A 19,936-nucleotide genomic window follows, 5' to 3' on the forward strand; every position below is an offset into this window, starting at 1 on the left:
CTTATTCACACTTAGGTAACCTAATAACGGCAATACGTTCACTGATTTATATTCGTTTTTATATCTTTAATAAATGGTCAACTTTTTTCCTATTGAATACAATTGGGAATGATTTGTTATGGTGTGTTTAGTTTAAAGGGTCTGAGGTTGACTCGTGTTGGTTAATTTGTGTTTTCCAATGGCTTTTCTCTCCTCTTAATCATGAAAGTCTTGCAAAATGGGCTGGTCAGGTCTGGCTCGTAACTGCTCAAAATGGTTTTGGATTACAAAGGGCTGTAAGTAAAATGATATCTTTTATCATTTTAAACTAAGTATTAAGATTGATCTGATCAAAATGAGTTATATCTAAAATGAATTCAAGTTAATATGGGTGCCTATAAAAAATTATGTTGAAATAAGTTATGCCAGACAATTATGAGGTAAAAATGATAAAAGGAAATCATGGATCTCAATCGTTGGATCAGTTTTCTAGTTTGTGTTGTAATATCGTTTTAAACAAATACTAATTTTTATAGAATGCATATTAATATGATTATGACATCATATTAAACTGCCTGGCCATCGGACGGGTATAAAACTAGTTAGATTGGATGATGGTCAAAATAGGCTTGGATAAAGATGAATATGAGTCAAGATGTGACATTCGTCAATTTCGGGTCTTGTTTGTATTCGTTTTTGTATTTGTTTATTATGTAAACCGACCCGATTTGTAAACCGAAGCTTATGTTATAATCAAAATAATGGATTTATGTTACAATATTGTTTCACACTTGTTGGGTCTTGAAAACATCCTATTTTTATTTATTTATTTATTTATTTTTTTTTGATGTTTTGTGTTTTTGTCTTGATCCATTTTGCATGAAAACTCTTGTGTCTCACACCCATATTTGACCACCAACATTACCCTATATATACACCACCTTTCCTCTTCATTTTCCCTTGCTACAACTCCAAAAAAAAAAAAAACTATCTCAAACATCAAAGATTCAAGGTTATCTTCTTAAGTGTTCTTAAAGGATTTTGGTCTTTCATCTTAATTAGTTTATGTAGCCTTATTAATACTTGTTTATGGTTGTGCAACATATATATAATATACACCCCTTATTTACCTTTGGTAGTTACTTCTCCGATTCCGGTCGGTGAGGTTTCGGACCCCATAAGGCAAGGCTTCATGGAGGACTTCGTGTCCTTGATATATATACATCTATATAACTTGTTCATACATATTAATCTTGCTTATTTTAGTTTGTTGGTCATGTTTACAAGTTCCATGGTTATGGGTTTTTAAGAGTCTATGCTTCGGTTTAACCGTAAATAGCTCTAAACCGTAAACCGAACTTTGTTACTAGTTTTGTTTGTTTAAACATACTTAGTGTTAGATCTAAGTTTCTAAAATCATTTTTTACAAATTCTACGGTTATGGGTTTGTAGAATCTTACCTCGGTCTTAACCCGAAACACGATCCGAACCGAAAACCGAACTTTTGTTTAAAGACTTTATTGTTAACTTTTGGTATTTTTTTATTTGTACATTATTATACAAGTTATTTAGTGTTTGGACATGTGGAAACCATCTATGAACTTGTTGTAAGATGGAAACCGAACCAAACCGATTCTTGCTCGCTTAAGACACACAAGTGTGTTTTTTTTAGCCATCAAGACTTGTATATTTCTTTAAAAATAGTTACAAATTGATTTTTAAATATTTTCTTAAGTACTTGGAAATGTTGGATCCAACTTGATCTCATAACAAAGTTTGGACCGATAAAACCGAACACTCGCTTAACGTGCGTTGTTAGTTCTAAAACAATGGAACTACATACTTTGTTAAGTCTTATTAAATTTTATTGAGTTATCTCATAACATTCAATATTTTGGAAAGTTGACTTTGGGTTTGACCAATTATCAAGACCCGAACCGACAACCCGAACACTCGATAAAAAAACCCGTTTTAGTATCTTTATTCCAAAGGGATTTGCATTCTTGCATTTTACCCACCTTATTACTTAACATAGGTTGAGTAAATATTAAGGTTAGATACTTTAACCCGGTTTCGAGCAAACTTACATTTTTAAAGGGTTATTATTATAAATTCTTAAATAGTCACATTTTAAACCTTAAACTTTAATTATTTACATTTCTCAACATTTATTTTGTTTAAAGACCTTCAAGACAACCTTTCTAAATTCAAGACTTCTTTTCTTTTTAGGCATTGTGCGCTAAACTCGTCGTTCCGACAAATCTCCAAATTATTATCTTTCAAGTTTACTACTTGAAGGTGAGTACTTCATACCCCATTTTCCATCTTTTATTTTGGGGGTGACATTTCATACTTATTCAACAAAATGCTTTATATTTGAATCTTAAACCACAAACGTAGTTGTATACTTTACCTAAATAATTGCTCGATTTGGTGTTCTATGCTTATATGCCTATGTGTTTATCGCTTTTGGTTGGTGGAACTATAAAATCCTAGACTATTTGGCATCCCCTTATAGCAAGGTGTCGTTAACGTAATGCAATTAACGATAACTATAAAATCCTAGACTATTTGGCATCCCCTTATAGCTAGGTGTCGCTAATGTGTTTAGCGATATCTATTTATCCAAATTACCACTTTTATTTATCGTTTCGTATGCAAGTTTTGTTGCTATCTTTATTATATACTAATATGATTAAACTTATGAATTGCTCACCGACCTTTGTGTTGACAAACTTTATTTTATGAAATGTTGCAGGTTTGCGTCTTGGTTGATTTATGATTGTGAAGAAAACGACATCAAAGACCTTAGGATATTAGTAAAAATGAACAATATCAATTTGCCATATTTTGTGATATCTTGTTCATGGTTATTTGATGGATAATTGTTATGTGACATTTTCGATGTTGTGAAATGAAATGAGTTTATTAAATACTGTCACTTTAATTAGTGTCATGTGCATATGGACAATCGTTACACCTCGGCATGTTCCGCCGCCTTTGGTCGGGGTGTGACACAAGATGAGTTTTTTTTAAGGTTCGGATGGGTATGGGTTAATCCATATTGACCCAAGTAAAGGTTATTATAATACAAAGGGTTTCAAAAACCATCAAAAAAAATTCAAAAAAATCAATAAAAAATAATAACTCAAAATATAAATAAAAAACTAAAAAGGTAAAACAACTAAAATGTTTCCCCCGCCATCCTCGTTTATTAAAAAAAATCCCAGTTTTCTCTCGGTTCAGATTGGTTTTGGTTCTTTCTTCGTTTTTGGCCGATTTCGGTATATATTAGGTTTCGCTGTTTTCGATTTCGAAGTTTTCAGTTTAGGTTCGGTTTCGTGAGTTTTGTTTCAAATAGAATAGTATGGAGCTTGTTTTAATCAATTATAATCCATAACCAAAAGTTACTAGCATTTTCCCTAACCCATCTCAACCTTCTTAAAAAGTTCTTTGATCCATCCTGACCTATTTCAATTTTAAAAGTTATCCATATTGACCCAAAACAACCAATTTAGGTTTGTTTTGCCACCCCTACGGCCACACACATCAACAAACACAATTAATACATTATAATTCTTAAAGCTTATTGAGTTTGGCGGTAAAATGCCCCAAAGAAACATGATGTGATGGTAAGCTGACGCCACAATGCCACATCTGTCATGTGTATTTAGGGGGCCTAAAACAAAATACAAATTTGGGGCCCTGGTTAAAAGTAATTAAATATCTTAACGTTCAACTCAGATTGGAGCTTACAAGCCAAGTCAGCTTCACTCGTATTGTTGTTTATCGCAAGCTCGGGTGTGAATTTACACTGGCTCGTTCTTTTAACAACCTTAATGAAACGTTTAAAGCACAATGTCATTGAAGAGATTGAACATATGCACTGCAAAATTTCTTGAATTTAATACTACAATTCAGTAGGGCGAAACTGTCTTTTACTACTGAACGCGCCACCAAATTCCTCAACATGGTCTCAGCGGTGTAATTTCATGATGTTTTATAATCAAATTAAAACAGAAAACATTGTAAACATACAACAGGGATCTAACTTATCTTGATGTCTCTAAGAAGCCGAGCAGCCATTGATCCATATCTTCTGGCTTCCCAGTCACTAAGAGTCCGGATTTCTTGTGGCAATTCATTATCATTATCATTATCAGCTTCATCTTCAATCTTTTCATTTGCATCATTTTCGGTAATGGGATCAAGATTTATAATTCCTTCTGGGGACTTTAAGGTCATGATGTAAAGCTGTATACTTGGATGCTGATACTTCCTGTCCATCTATTGAGGAAAAAAAAACTTAAATTAAAAAAGTGAATCTTGAATCTTGAAAATGAAGAACATTTATAAACATGTTTGTAGTTGTGAAATCAGGTATACCTTTGATTTGGGCACTATTTTCACCTCAAAATGCTTCTTCCATAACTCAATCATTTGTTATGAACATTTGTTGAACGAATTTCATACCCAATCTGCAATAAAAGAGCATACGAAATGTATATAAGAAATGAATGTGCACAATAGTGAATAGGGCAGTGATTAAATGTTGTTTAGTAATCACCAAAATCGTGGTTTTGGGCCCCGACAGTGCAAGCATTGTTTGCAATAGTGGTTCCAACAGATGCTCAGCATAAACCTTGTAGTAACACAGAAAAATATTGTCATATAATTATGAGTTAAGAAGACCAAACCAATTAAAGTGAAAAAACACGGATTCCGGTTTTAGTTAAACATACAACATCAGTGCCAATAATGTAGTCAAAAGGTGGATCGAGTGCCCTTATATGATCATGGTTGCCCCAACTGAGCTCTGCAGCAGTTATGGACCCGATCGAATCTGAGAAGATGAAATAAAAGAATCAAATATCACGTTCAAAGATTCCAAAGGTAACATATGATACTTCTTTTCTAAGGTTGTTTCTGCTGTCAATTGTACATAAATCAATATTTGTGGCGTGTAAAGAGAAGTTCCTGAAATCACCGTTTAATATATGTGCGTAATTGTTATTTAATCTTGTTATTTTAGTAATATTTTTCACATGTTTATAACAAAAGGTAACAAATTAATTCATTTAAGAAACAGATGAGCATTATTTATTTATTCCCTGTCACAAAGTGCGATTTTTGAAATGAATAGTTGTGAATTATCAATATTCCCTTAATTACCTTTATCAATTATCATCATATCTTGCAAGTTCTCCAAATTTATAAGTATCTTTCATGCATTAACGGTAAAATTGCCATTATGCCAACTAAAAACTGCATTAACCGTACATATTTTAAATTATCGGGCAATTATTTTTGTGATGAAGTAATGATTACACGAGCAATCTTGACCCATTTGCTTTATAATGGGTTGATATGTAAGCAAAAACCATTAGTTTAAAAACAAAATGGAAAAACAAGATAACTGAAACTTTGATGCATAATTACTGAACTAATAATTAAAAAACTCAAGAACCTGCATCAGGATTCATCTGCGTGATTCACGAAGTATTACGTTCAACGTTGCGCATTAAAAGAGGCAAAACCTCAACTTGGTCTGTTGAAACAACATCACACCCAAGCAATGCCATGCCTAAAAACACAATCATCATACATCATATAACAAAATATAAGAATATACTGATATGCCGCATACGTGAGAGATCTCACCAAAACCTGCAACACCGCAGCCCGCTCCAAGTTCAATAACACGTTTTCCTTTCAGTTTCGATGGACAAAACCGCCCCTTCCTGCAATTTTTCTCCTGCAATATTTCATCCATAAGCATACATTCATACAAAAGTAACCATATAATCAATCATTCAATCATACATAATTAACAAGAATTAGAAATGATAATTGTTACCAGATACTTGACCAATACCATGGAAGCATCCCACACGGTTGTCCCTAAATGCTTAGAATTTGGATCCTAATAACCGAAGACACAAATCTTACAAGCGCATATGCTAAAAGCAAATACATTCAAATGTGTATATAATCATGTACCTGTGAAAACTGGAGCTGGTATCCCATGACTTCAAACAGAACAGCTGAGGTCTGTGGTGAATTCAACCTAAAACAGAAATATTGTTATTATTATTAACAAGTACCAAAAGCAGATTGAAAAATTGTAAAGAAAGTATTATTACCTATCAGCATCCATTCAATAACTGGTGTTCAATTTCACTGCAATAGAAGTCAAATAAGCACATATACATAACACAAATTAGGGGGATTTGGGGTTTTCTAGGGTTTTGATTATTGAGGCATATGATCGAACAGATGGTGATCAACAAATTCAGTAGATACAGAAGACAGAAAGAAAGATTTACCTTGACTATCAACAAATTCGAACTGAGTGGCGGCAAATGATATACCCCAAACGATTTCTGGGTATATCAGTTTTGACTGTCGTGGATCGATGACGTAATTATTACAATAATAATCATTTTTAGTAACGAAAAAAAAAACTTGAAATTTAGGTTTGTGGCTTGCTTGATAAAACCTATAATAAAACTAGCTAAAAAAACTTGATTCAAAACAACTTGAACTAAGCTCGCTCATTTTTGTAACATAGCCAAAATCGACCCAAGCTCGACTCGAGTCATGGCTTGACTCGTCGCCTCGATCTTAGGCTTGTGTAACTTCAAAATCATGCTCGGGCCTTGCTGAGCTGCCTCATTTAATTTCAAGCTTGGGCTTGAAACGACGCTGACTCAGCTCGTGAACAGCCCTAGTATAAGCCCAGTGGTTGTTGTAAAATAATTTTAGGAGTATACGAGTTGTTAATAATAATAAAAAAAAAGTGTAAATTACAATTTGTGTTCATGTGGTTTATGTGCGGTACACACTTGAGACCCTATTTTACATGGTGGCACAATTACAAACATACTTGTGTGTAACGTCCAAGAAAACGATGAATAGACAGAGGGACACAAGCTGACCCCGCCTGTAAATCACAAAGGTGTTGTTTGTTTTTCCTCAAAAGCACTTCTCCACCTCTTTTGTCTGCACTGAGAAGAGGGCGCGCAGAGCTTGGGCTCTGCAGCTTGTTTGTTTTTTCCGAAGACGTTTCATTAAAAAACGTCTGCGCGCCCTCTTCTCCCAAAAGTGTTGGTATTATTACTTCTGACCTCTTCTACCCATTCTTATTTAATCGATCATTCATCAGATACCCCAAACCCTAACTCCACTCCTCCTCCTAACTCCTCTCCACTGCCGCCCAGCTCCTCCACCCTGCAACCCGCCGGCTGCATCCACACCGCCGCCGCTCCACTCACCACGCCGCCGCCGCTGCTCCTCCACCCTGCAACCCGCCGGCCTCTTTTCTCTTTGTCCAGGTTTAATACTCCTCCACCACCACCACCACCATTGCTATAATCTAATTACCTATTCTTTTAATTTTATAAGTGTGTTAGATTGTTAAAGTTTAGATTGCTAGATTTTGTTAGTTTGTTGTTAGTTTTGTTGGATTTTGTTAGATTGTTAAAGTTTTAGATTGTTAGATTTTGTTAGTTTTTTGTTAATTTTTTTAGATTTTGATTAGTTTGTAGAAAGTTTAGGTTTGTTAAATATTTTTAATACTTTGTTGTTGAATAAAGTTTGTAGTGTTTTGTTAATTGTTATTAGTTTGTAGAAAGTTTAGGTTTGTTGAATATTGTTATTAGTTGTTGTTGAATAAAGTTTGTAGTTTTGTAAATTGTTAAAGGTTTTTGTTAGTTTTGTTAGATTGTTATTAGTTTGTAGAAAGTTTAGGTTTGTTGAATATTGTTATTAGTTGTTGTTGAATAAAGTTTGTAGTGTTTTGTTAATTGTTAAAGGTTTTTGTTAATTTTGTTAGATTGTTATTAGTTTGTAGAAAGTTTAGGTTTGTTGAATATTGTTATTAGTTGTTGTTGAATAAAGTTTGTAGTGTTTTGTTAACTGTTAAAGGTTTTTGTTAATTTTGTTAGATTGTTATTAGTTTGTAGAAAGTTTAGGTTTGTTGAATATTGTTAATACTTTGTTGTTGAATAAAGTTTGTAGAAAGTTTAGGTTCGATGAATTGTTGTTTTAATAGAATTGTTGTTTCTTGTTAGTTGATCATAAAAATGGTAGAGAAACAACATTGGTCGAATGAGCAAATAAAATGTTTATTAGAAACATGCATTGAAGAGAAAAACACCGTGGGTAAAAAAGGGTTGAGTTTGCACAAAGACTCGTGGGCTAAGGTAATACGGGTTCTTAAGGAAAAGTTTGGATTGGATTTGACTCAAAAACAAGTCAAAAACGCCTATGATAATCTTAAAGCCAAATACATAGGATGGTTGTATTTGAAAAACAAAACCGGCAACATCTACAACCCTCAAACAAATACCTTTACCTTAACGAACGAGGAATGGGAAGACTTTAAGAAGGTATGTTCATATATTTTTATTTTTTAACATCTACCTCTACCTTAAAGTCCACCCCTAGTTTATTTTTTAACATCTACCATTATTTTTTAGGGGCATTCGAAAGCGGCATCCTTAAAGACAACTCCATTAGCATTTCCGGAACTTCATGCACAACTGTTTGATGAGAATATTGCCACGGGGAATCGCAAGTGGACCTCAACCCAAACATCAGTGGTTGGATCATCCTCTTGTCATCGACTCCAATCGGTCCAACAACTGATGATTATGGACAACACAGAAGATGATGCCGGCACTAGTCCTACTACCGGGCCTACTACCGAGTCTACTTTTGAGCCTACTCCTGAGCCTACTCCCGAGCCTACCCCCAAAAGGGCTAAAACCTCAAAACCATCATCATCTGTCACTTTTGAGGATTTAGCACTTGACATGAAAAATGCTTTGCGACATTTGACTAGGGAAAAACCTGAAAAAAAAACACCCGGTAGTTACAACAGTTGTTGAGTGTTCTGAGAAGTTAAGTTTGGTTGGGTTAGAGCCGACGGACCTTCTATATTTGGTTGCTTTTCATATTTTTGAAATGACCACGGACATGAGAGAGGCGTGGATGGCATTGCCAAATGTTCCCGTCGTGTTAAAAGGGTGGATCGAGATGACGGCTAAAAATTTAGGACTTATGAAGTAGTTTTTGTTTTGTTGAAAACATTATTTGTTTTTGGTGTATGTTTTTTTAGTTATGTTGAAAACATTCTATGCTTTTTGGTTAAGTTTAACACATTGTATGTTATTTTATAGCTATGTGACATGGTTGTTTATGCTTTATGATAATGGTTGTTTTGTTATGGCTATGTGACATGGTTGTTTATGCTTTATGATAATGGTTGTTTTGTTATAGCTATATGACATGGTTGTTTATGTTTTATTAACAGGTTCATAATGAATAATGATGAGAAAATACTTCTGGTAGTTGTTATGTACTTGTATATCCGCTTTTTTTGGAAGAGGGGTTTGAAACGAAAACGAGACAATGATTCGACAATAACGGGACATAAATACACGTTAGAGTTATTGCAAGGAAATCCCAAACAATGCATTGAATTGTTACGCATGTCCCGTGAATCATTTGTTCGACTATGTGCACATTTTAGAACAAATTATTCGTTAAAGGATAGTAAACATGTTTCGGTTGAGGAAAAAATGGCTATGTTTTTGATGATAATCGGCCATAACCAACGTTACGTGGTTATCAAGCGTAGATTTCAACACTCAAAGCAAACAATTCATAAATTCTTTCATGAAGTGTTGGATAAAATGATGCTTTTCGCCAAAGATATAATAGTACCAACTTCTTTTAATCCGAATCCAAACATTCCGGGACATAACAAGAGGCTACGAAAGATTTTTAAAGGAGCGGTTGGTGCACTTGATGGGACCTTGATACATGTTGTTGTTCCTACTAGGCAACAAGATTTATATAAAGGAAGGGGAAAGGGTGATTGTTATCAAAACGTATTAGCAATTTGTGATTTTAACATGATTTTTACTTTTCTTGTGGCCGGATGGGAAGGGGTAGCACATGATTTTAGAATATTATCAGAGGCATTATTAGATCCACACGCGCCATTCCCATTTCCACCATCAGGTATTTTTATTGTTTGTTAATTATTTCTATGTTAGTTTAATATTGTAATTAATTGAAAATATTTACAGAGAAATACTATCTTTGTGACGCCGCGTATGCACACATACGAGGATTTATGGCTCCATATCGTAATGTGAGGTATTGGCTTGGAGATTTTCGTCGGAGACGTGCGTTAACCAATAAAGAAAAATTTAATCATGCACATGCAAAACTTCGAAACGTCATTGAGCGTGCTTTGGGTGTCTTGAAAGCAAGATTTCTTATATTGAAGAGGATGACACCATTTCCATTGGAAACACAAAGGAAAGTTACCGTTGCATGTTTCGCGCTACATAATTTTATTAGGAAACAAGGTTTGGACGATGAGTTGTTTACACAATACGATCAACCCAATGTGTCGATTGGAAATAGTCGTAGGCAAATTGATGCTGATGAAGACGAGGTTGAAGCACTTGGCACTGCATCAGATCGGGAATATATGACTCAGTTAAGAGATGAAATTGCTGAGCAGTTAATACAAAATACGGAATAAATGATTTAAAAAATGTTTGTGGTATTATGAATATTATTTCAGTGTTGTTGACTATTATTTAAATTTGAATGTTGAAGACCTTTTTTATTTATATTTCAGTTTATTTAAATTTCAGCTTATTTTAGCAGTCTGCAGACGTTAAAAAACAAACAGTCTTCTTGTTGCAGACTGCAGAGTTTTGGTCCACCTCTTCTGCTACAGATGTTGGCAGATGTGGTTTCGCAGTCTTCTGACATTTTACCTCTGAAAAACAAACAGCACCAAAGGCTCCCCATGGTCGTTTTTTAAAATAGAGTCTTAAGTGCGTCCCCACCCATAAATCACAAGGATGCAAACTGCAATTTACTCAAATAGTAATAAATAAAATTATCAAATCACGTTTGTCTAAAGTTTAAATTAGGTGTTTTTAAATACAATTTGGAGTCTATGCGGTGTAGAGAGAATAAGTGATATACAACCCTCCGTATAATAATTGAATGAAGAATTTGAGTGAGAGACGAGATAAAACTGGTATTCTGAATGAGTTTTCTAAAAAGTGTTTTTATAGATTTGTAATCTAAGTAGATTTCCGTGTCATCCTAAAAATTAGTCAATGATGGTATTTATGACACGACGTATTTTGATCGGGTGATACACTTATAATTTCATGCATATAGACAAATTTTTTTTATGAATGACCAATTCTATTAGAAACTAACAACTAGTATAGCAAGAAGTTGGACGGGAACTTACACACCGGTTATATACTCAGATGTTACAACACTGCATTCAAAACAAAAAGTAAACATTATGCTTTTCGATCCACCCTCACTAATTTTCCTTATATGGCTATGGCTATAGGTTTAGTTAAAATGGTCATTCCAATTTTTTTTATAGCTTATTTCAAATGGCTATATGTTAAGTAAAATAGTCATTAATTCTAGTGATTTTCCATAAACTTTATACTACATCAAATGCTATGCTAATTCATTGTCGGGTCATGAAGGAAAGTGATCAATCATAACTCTATTCACAAACTTTAACCCTTTTTAAAATATAAATCTCGTTTGATTTAATTGAAAATTTTATTAACGTTTACCGTTGATTATGCATGATACTTTTAAATCATATTTTCCTTAGACTAACATTGATTTATGTTGTTAATTTAAGTGTCATCAATCGAACTTCACATATTAGAAAGTTATTTAAGGGATTACGAAATCTATAATTTCTACAGTCTACGGTCTATGAATATTTTAATCTTAGGCATAGCTATCAAAATCGAGCACCTTTTGCGCTTAAGCGCATTTAATGGGCGAGGCGAATTAATTGCGACTTGCATGCCTCAGATTTTTAAAGCGCCAGATTTTTATCCCATATTTCCATATGCGTTAAATATCATTTAAACAACCTGTTCCTATTCTCTAGGAGAACCTAAAACTCCACTATTTAAGGGATTCCATAATCAATCTTATCACACATAAAATCATTGAAGAAACTCATAATTTACAAGTTAGTTTTGTTCTTATCGATAATTATTTGATAAAAAAAATCATTTTGTTCTTCTTTTCAGATTTTTTTCTTTTTATTCTGCATTTTATGTTCTTTATTTCTTACAATCTAATCTAACTTTAATATTTGATTCAGTAAATGGCTAGTCAATCTCAGTTTGATGTTGCATCCTCCAACTCAACGGATTTCATTCTTTTTATCCTACATTTTATGTGTTCTATGTTTTCTTTGTAAGATGTACTTGGTATGTAATGTTTTGGATTTCGGTTTTTGGTTGTTTTTGAACTTTTTCAAGAATGAATGCTTGTTTTCTTATTAAGATGTTCTACTTTAGTTAAATTTTTGTTTTTTAATGTGCGTTTTTTTAAGCCGGGCGCTTTTTTTGCGCTTATCACCTGGGCGTTAGGCCCCACGTCAACGCTTTCGAGCGCTTATCGCATTTGATAACTATGATCTTAGGTTCATGTCTAATCTGGTTTGGACCGGTTGGTTCCATGTTCATCTTGTCACTACAAAACAATACACATAAGAAATAAAAATTTGGCAAACAGATATCTAATTACAAGTAAAATTTTCTTTCTTTCATTTAAGTGGAACAATATTCAAAAAAACAGCAAACACTTGAAACACTAACAAGTAAAAATCATTCAGTTTCTTTTTTCTTCATTCATGGAAGCTTATCATCCCCTTTTTGATGTTAGCTTTCCGGTAGTCCAGAGCTGCAACATCTGCAATGCAGCTACCGGTTGATCCATTGGAACCATGTGTCCAGCATCATGAACCTTAAGAAACGTAAGCGGTCCATAGTTCTTCATAACTCCAGCTTCTTTCCCACCAACTACAAACGACACATTCGAAGCTGCAAGAAACTGTTTCTGACCCGACCACACCATAGCATCAACCCATCTCGAATTCCCTGAAAATTTCTCATATGTTTTTTAATAAAAAAAAATTCTTTATTTATTTCAAGAGTTTCAGATCAAGAACACACCTAGCCAATTGCAAATAAGATCATATTCTCCAGCATATACAAGCAACTCAATTCCTTGCTCCAAAAGTGCTGGAATCCCAACTTCAAGATCTCGCATCCAATCATTTAGCATCGCCTCGTGTACTGCATCGCTACACGAAACAAAATCTATGTCGCTTGGTACACCTAACGCTGTTTTCACCGATGGTTCATTCAGGAAATTTTCCATGTTGGAGAAATCGTAGCATAAACTCCCCTGACATTGTTTCCTAATATCATAATACTACAAAGAAAAGAAGTTAACATTAGTAAATGTTGAATGGTTATGTTTTTTCGGGTAATATTGTTTGTGATCTTACATTTATATTGCCTGCAATATCCAAGATATCCTCGAAAATTTCCTGACAAGTTTCCAACGCCAACACGCATGTTGTTGTACCCGTTGTACCTAGAGACACAAGTGGCATACTTGATTTTGCCCAGGGAATGACTAAAATCACACACACACACACAAAAATAGAAATTGTTATATATGCATACCACATTATTTGATTGCCGCTTCACAATCGGGTATTTGTTGGTTTATCTGGGAGTAATCTGATTGTGAGATCAACTTATTAGCCAAAGCGTAATCGGTGTATGCTTTATACTGGATTGCAGGATCTGTAAGCCCGTTTCCAATTCCAAAGCCCTTCAAATTTATATGAATCCCTTGTTTGTTCTTGTTCCCTTGATTAATTCGAGCAGCAAAGGCCGGAATGTAGTGCCCGGCATATGATTCTCCAGTTATGTAAAAGTCGTTGTTGACATAATCCGGATGTGCCTTGAAGAATGCCTACATTCATAAAAAAGTTAAGTTTAATCCAACTCAACAAAAATGTTAGCAGGATTTATTATTCATTATAGTTATTATTATTTGATTTATTGTTTATCATTATCACATTATCTTGTAATTCGGTTACACCTATATATTTGAATATGTGAATCATTGTTGATTAATATTTGAAAAACCTTGAAGCAAAAATTAGTAGACAACTTGATGGAATTTAGGTTTAGCAACAAACCTGCAAGAAGTAATAAAGATCATTGCTGACACCGGTTTCATCGTGGCGGACGTCTTGGTCGCTAGAACTATAACTGAAACCAGTTCCTGTTGGTTGATTGACGTATATCAAGTTCGAAACCTGTTTGAAAACTAACTTGTGAGCGTCACTTGGTACGATATTTTATAGAATATTTTGAGCCAAACTAAATGAACCTTATCCCAGCCGTAGTCGTTCCAGACAAGAGACAAGTTGTTGGTAAGTTTAAAAGGGCCATTTTCATAAAAAAGAGCCAGTGAACTACTGCACCCTGGTCCCCCGGTTAGCCATATAACCACTGGGTCACTTTTGGCCTTTCTTGATTCAAAGAAAAAATAGAACAACCTGCATATACAACCGAGTCCATGTTGCATTAAAATGGAATAAAAATATCATATTTTTGTAACTAACGAATCAATATTCAATATATATGATCAGTTGAATTTTATTTAACGGCTACATAACTTTTTGAAAGAAGAACAAAACCAAATTGGTGAATAGTAATTTATTTGTGTTTAATAATTGAAAACCAATTTTTTTTAATGACGAATTTCTTTAATTTCCGTCTTCTGTGGGACATAAACCCAAGGCACCCCCCTCTAAAACTCATGTGTTTAAAGACTTTTTTTTTAAATGTTTTTTTAAATGAAAGATTTCTCATTGAATTCAAAATTATTATAATAAAGTGATAGACAAGCAGACAACATGCTGTGTCGCAACCTCTTTTTAAAGGCTTTGCCTTTGTAAATGGAACTAAATAATAAACTCTGTTAAAAATAATGTAATTGTATATCATCATATATAAACTACACATGTGAATATGCATTCTTTCTAAGCACAGTGTATCCACTCCAATACTCAAATCATTAAAAGATTCTGTATTAGAAATAGTACCAATAGAATAAAGAAGTAGTCAAATTTCCCAACCAATATTCCTAACTTTTCCCAATCATCAAGATATTTTTAAAGGGGTAGGTTTTCCAAAACTTTTTTTTACATGATTTATATAACAGTACCAGTATAAATAAAAGGTGTTAAGTTGAAATCACGAAACGATAACATACCGGGCATCAACGGTGTGTTCAATGCGATAATATCCAGCGTGTTGAGCAAGATCATGAACAGTGGCTCCAGAGTCACCAAGAACAGATAGCGATAACCGTTTCTCAACAATTCCATATTGTGTAACTTTGAGTTGTTGATCAAGATATGACGAATGATTGTAGGACTTAACGATATTAATGTCAAGACTCGGATGCAAATTGAGGTCTTTGATGAGTTGGTGGCCTGTTTTTTTGAAAGGTTTTGAATGATGAAAAGAACTTAAAGAAGGAATAGTTCTTGCACATGATGATGAAAGGAAAACAACAAGAATAATAAGAGGAATGAGATAAAAGATGTGAGGAGGAGTAGCCATGATTGTGAAGATAGGAGAAAGAAGCAGGTTGTGTTATTGTGTGGGGGGTATGATGTGTATATGTTTGCTTGTTTCTTGTATTGTTTCACATACATAGTGTGTGTGAAAATGCGAACTAGAAGTCAAAAAGAAATTGTAAATGGAGATGATGCTCGATTATTTCCATAGCTTTGTCATTGGATAGCTTTCAACGGTTGTATTTGGACTCATTCTTCATCTTAATTATTATTATTTTTAGTTAAAGTCTCACGATAGCAACTTTTTAAATTTTGAATTAGGATAGTTATAATTAATATGATATACTGAGTGCGATGATGATGATACTTAATATGATAAAAATGTGTTTACAGTTAGTTATGTTAGTTATGTGTATTTAAAGTATTTGTCACAGAAGATATATGAAATTAATTTGTTTTTACACTTTTGGATTACCCTATATTCCAAACAAATCATTAAGATTCGATCTTGTCGTTTGTTTGTCTAATATAAATTGACATTCTTGCAAAAGTACGTAATAATAAGCGCTATAAATGCCCTATAATATATTGTTTTTATAAATATTAGAGCTTTATTTTATTATAAACTAGCTTTTATCTCTCGTATTACATGTTGTTTTACATCATTTGTTTCTAATATTAATATATTTATTTGGATTTTAATTTTATGTATCGTAAGAAAGTTAATAATATACTTAGTTTTTGATGATTAAAATGTTTCACAAATAAATGAGATGCTATAACATAGTTTAAAAGCTATCTGGGTTTGGTGACCCATAACTTGCTTTTTTTTTACTATAAAATTGTTTTCTAATTATAAATAATATTTTTTTTAAAAAAAATCGGATATTAATTTTAGTATATCTCTATTTTATATAACTTTCATATCATAAACCGTTTAAGGGCTATCTGGGTTTGGTAAGACCTATACCTATGAATTCGGTTAAATGCATAAGAAGCCTTCATTTACAAATAAAATAATATGGTGATTTGAGAAGATGTAGAAAACAATCAGAAAGCTTTTAAATATTTCATTTTATATATATTTAAGATATACTATACATATGGTTTTTAATGTTATCTTTATAATATACACACACTTCACATATGGCTTATCTTGTTAATTTAATACGTGTTAGAGTTGTATATTGATTAGGCTTTATTCATTGTATTTCTTTTATAATACGTTTATCAAATAAAATAATTATCTCTCTTTGTATGCAACGTTCACATACTTTTACTGTTAGTCCAGTTTCATAATACGCAATCAACATGAAATTTTAATTTATATAATCATCTTAGTGAGTTAGTTTTGTATTCCATTGTCTCATAGGCTAAATTGAAATATAGTATTCAGCCATTAATAAAAAAAATCGAAGAACATTATTATGCCACTATACTTGAACAAAACAAATCAAGGAACATTAACATTAACTAGTTCACCTCGCTTAAACAAAAGTTACTTTACACATATTGTTGGTTTTGTCACTTACGTAGAAATAGAGATATATGAGACAACTTTTGTTTATGTATAATGAAGTAATGTTCCTTGATTTGTTTTATTTGTATCTGAATACTATAGTTTGCCCCCATTGCGACCATATATTTGGATTCCTTGATACAAAGCATTCTTCGTTAAAAGAGACTAAAGATAGATGCATTATCAAAATTTCACCAATGGATCATTCATCATTTATGTTAATAATAATTGAATTAGGTGAACCCTACAAGATTTCATACTCTTCTAGATCAAATAAGAACATTGTTTCTCTTACTATGGTGTAAAATATCAGTACATGAATTCTTAAATAAGAAAACAACAATGCTCAAGTGCCATTTTTAACAAGCACTAAATATTTTCGGTCATGGATAGATGCCATTCTGGATGTTAATATGCATTGGTAAAGGACGTGGGCGAGGAGGAGATGATTCAGGAGATTGATTGTTGGAAGAAAATATCGATTGAGTAGGGTCAAAATTTCATAGATGTTCTCAGGATAAAATTACATGTATACAAATTGATAGAGTATCGTTCCTTGTGAAGAATTGACAGTGGGATCAGTAGCGACATAAATATTCCCCTAATGAATCCAAGAAGTAATAAATGAGTTCAAGGTGCGTTGATGTTTAAAAAGGTTGATATTTCACGGTTTAACTTGCATGAAAAGCTCGATGATTGCCAAATGCATCCCTAGATCACTAAGGAGTAAACTTGCATCCGAACGTGGCTATGCGTGCGATTTGGAGATAATTAGATCTGAAAGTAGGGGTTCACAAAGAATAGGTGAAGTTTTCGCTTCTAGGTCCTATTTTTTGCAAAGTAGATAGCTCTCGCTCTAGTTTATTTTCGCTAGATCACGAGACTTCACTTATAGTATAATTAGGATAGAGCCCGTACGATACATGGGTGGTTAAAAACAACAAAAAGGTTAAATTTAGTAATATACATGATAACATACATTATACATTCATATGATATTAATAATGAGACAAAATTTTATAATTCATAAATCTCTAAAAGGCTCTTTGAATACAACATTGGATGTTAACTTAATTGTTTAATGATTTTCTGGTATTAATTATAAGTGAATTAACAATATATCATTTATAAATCAAGAAAACCAACACAATAACTACTCAAGTGGAGTTGGTAAGCATCTTTAGTTCAAAACATGAGGTCTTGGGTTCGAGACTTGTATCACATGGTAATTTATTTTTCAAAATTTTATAAAGTGTTATCTTCATATGAAGATGGTAGTATTTGAAGAGATACCAGGTCATGGGTTATAACATAACTAAACGGGTTCATGCTCCATATTGTGTTTAGAAGAAGAGATGATAAAATAAGAAACTGCTCACATGACATCTATGTGGAAGCCTTAGAATAATGTCGCATGGAAAAATCATGTTGCTTTAATATATAGTTAGATTAGATTTTGCAAAGTTGTATTATAGAATAGGATACAGCCCGTGTGATACACGGGTGGTTAAAAAAAATAAAAAACTAAGTCACGGGTTATAACATAACTAAAATGGTCCTTGTCTCATATTGTGTTTAAAAGAAAAGATGATAAAATAGGAAGCTGCTCACATGACATTTACGTCATCTTATGTAGAAGCCTTAGAATGATGTCACGTGGAAAAATCATCTTGCTTTAATATTATATTATACACTTTTGACCCGTAAACTCATAATACCTCTGTAAAAAAAATTCAGCAAATTGATCAAAATGTGGAAACCAGTTATTATTTTTTAGGTAATAACTAACTTGAGATAATTAGAATTTGTTAATAATATAATTCTAAGAAAGTCATAATAATTCTAAGAAAGTCATAATTGGTTTATTTGAGGTAATTAATAAATATTGAATATTAATAAATGAATTAATTGTCAAATGATTTAACATAAAAATGTATTAAATTGAAGGAGTGGTAATTAAAAATTAGTTAATTAGGTGGAATATGTATAAATAGAAATTGATTAGTTGGCATCACATATGGATTGCATATTTGAAGGACATGTGTAACATGTATTGCTTTAATATGTTAGTTAGATTAGTCAGTTTTCGCATTTGCCATGTGAAATCTTATATGGAAGTGAGAACCCGTTAGTCATGCGAAAAGTATGGTAAAACCGAGAACTTGTTAATAGTGCGAAAACTCCACGAAAAAGCGAGAACTGTGATGAGCAAATACTTGAACCTTTTTTCGTTTTTAGTAATGATTATCTTTCTGTTATTAATAATTGGATTCAGAAGTTGTTAGATTCGTTCATTGAGCAAGCTTCTCGATTATAATCTAAAAAGTATATGAATAATCTGAATACCTAACTGATTTTCGTAACTTAATGTTCTATACGAGTTATAAAACTGTAACATCATAGAAAATCCCATAATTATTTTGGACTAAAAATGTCAACTTTGAAAGTTGAAGGGTTAAAAATATTCACAAGATAAGTAATTAGGAAAAATGAGATAAGTTAAATAAAGATATTTCATGTTAAGGAAATAAGAAAATTCCATCCCACATGAAAAGACGGAAGAAAATGGAAGCATTCTACATGGGTATAATTAAGGAAGATAACTTTCATCCCACATGGAACAAGAAAAGAAATGGAAACTCTTTATAAGGAAGCCAGTTTCCGTAGAAATGTTTTAATGTGGCTAACCACTCTCCATAGTCCTAGTGGAGGGTGCGTAGCACCTGACACGGACTCGGGCGATGGGCGTAATGTGGCGTTTTGATGGCGCACGCTCGCATCGCCGCATAAGGGCCGCTTTAGTATTTTTGGAAAATGAAAGTATGAATAAGAAGTGGCAAGTTATCAAATATGAATGATCAAAAGTGAAAAATCTGATTCCGGGACCCATCGCGCTACGCGATGAGCTCAGGAACAACACTATCGCGCTTGGCGATGGGGTTGTATGAGTCACCAGACAC

At 33.1% G+C, this 19,936-nt stretch overlaps 2 protein-coding genes and 1 pseudogene across 2 annotated transcripts; 1 reads left to right on the plus strand and 2 right to left on the minus strand.

Moving 5' to 3' along the window:
* Positions 1–4,518: 4,518 nt before the first annotated feature.
* On the minus strand, positions 4,519–6,053 carry LOC143633105 (uncharacterized). The gene is made up of 6 exons (XM_077101454.1): positions 5,980–6,053; positions 5,837–5,902; positions 5,641–5,734; positions 5,447–5,563; positions 4,722–4,822; positions 4,519–4,621 (listed from the first exon to the last, which is right to left on the minus strand). The coding sequence occupies exons 1-4, from the start codon at positions 6,004–6,006 to the stop codon at positions 5,472–5,474; spliced, it is 279 nt and encodes a 92-aa protein (XP_076957569.1). The 5' UTR covers positions 6,007–6,053; the 3' UTR covers positions 4,519–4,621; positions 4,722–4,822; positions 5,447–5,471.
* A 2,905-nt stretch (positions 6,054–8,958) lies between these two features.
* LOC143633126 (uncharacterized) lies at positions 8,959–10,540 on the plus strand. Its single transcript, XM_077101471.1, has 4 exons — positions 8,959–9,047; positions 9,162–9,215; positions 9,296–10,008; positions 10,077–10,540. Exons 1-4 carry the CDS (start codon positions 8,959–8,961, stop codon positions 10,538–10,540), a joined length of 1,320 nt encoding a protein of 439 aa, XP_076957586.1.
* Positions 10,541–12,682: 2,142 nt separating this feature from the next.
* Positions 12,683–15,500, minus strand: LOC143633106 (serine carboxypeptidase-like; annotated as a pseudogene).
* Between the last annotated feature and the right edge of the window lie 4,436 nt (positions 15,501–19,936).

This window comes from Bidens hawaiensis, unplaced genomic scaffold (assembly GCF_021521415.1).
Source record: "Bidens hawaiensis isolate Kalapana, Puna unplaced genomic scaffold, B.hawaiensis_p1.1 tig00006617_1, whole genome shotgun sequence".
NCBI classification, from domain to species: domain Eukaryota; kingdom Viridiplantae; phylum Streptophyta; class Magnoliopsida; order Asterales; family Asteraceae; genus Bidens; species Bidens hawaiensis.

Bases quoted from the DNA above. Each gene is read 5' to 3' on its own strand.
- LOC143633126 (XM_077101471.1), top strand. From the start codon at position 8,959: ATGAGAGAGGCGTGGATGGCATTGCCAAATGTTCCCGTCGTGTTAAAA. The intron at 9,048-9,161 runs GTAGTTTTTGTT...GTTATTTTATAG, and splicing joins AAAAATTTAGGACTTATGAA to CTATGTGACATGGTTGTTTA. The intron at 10,009-10,076 runs GTATTTTTATTG...AAATATTTACAG, and splicing joins ATTCCCATTTCCACCATCAG to AGAAATACTATCTTTGTGAC.
- LOC143633105 (XM_077101454.1), bottom strand. From the start codon at position 6,006: ATGGGATACCAGCTCCAGTTTTCACAG. The intron at 5,903-5,979 runs GTACATGATTAT...TTCGGTTATTAG, and splicing joins ACCAGCTCCAGTTTTCACAG to GATCCAAATTCTAAGCATTT. The intron at 5,564-5,640 runs GTGAGATCTCTC...TTGTGTTTTTAG, and splicing joins CTGCGGTGTTGCAGGTTTTG to GCATGGCATTGCTTGGGTGT.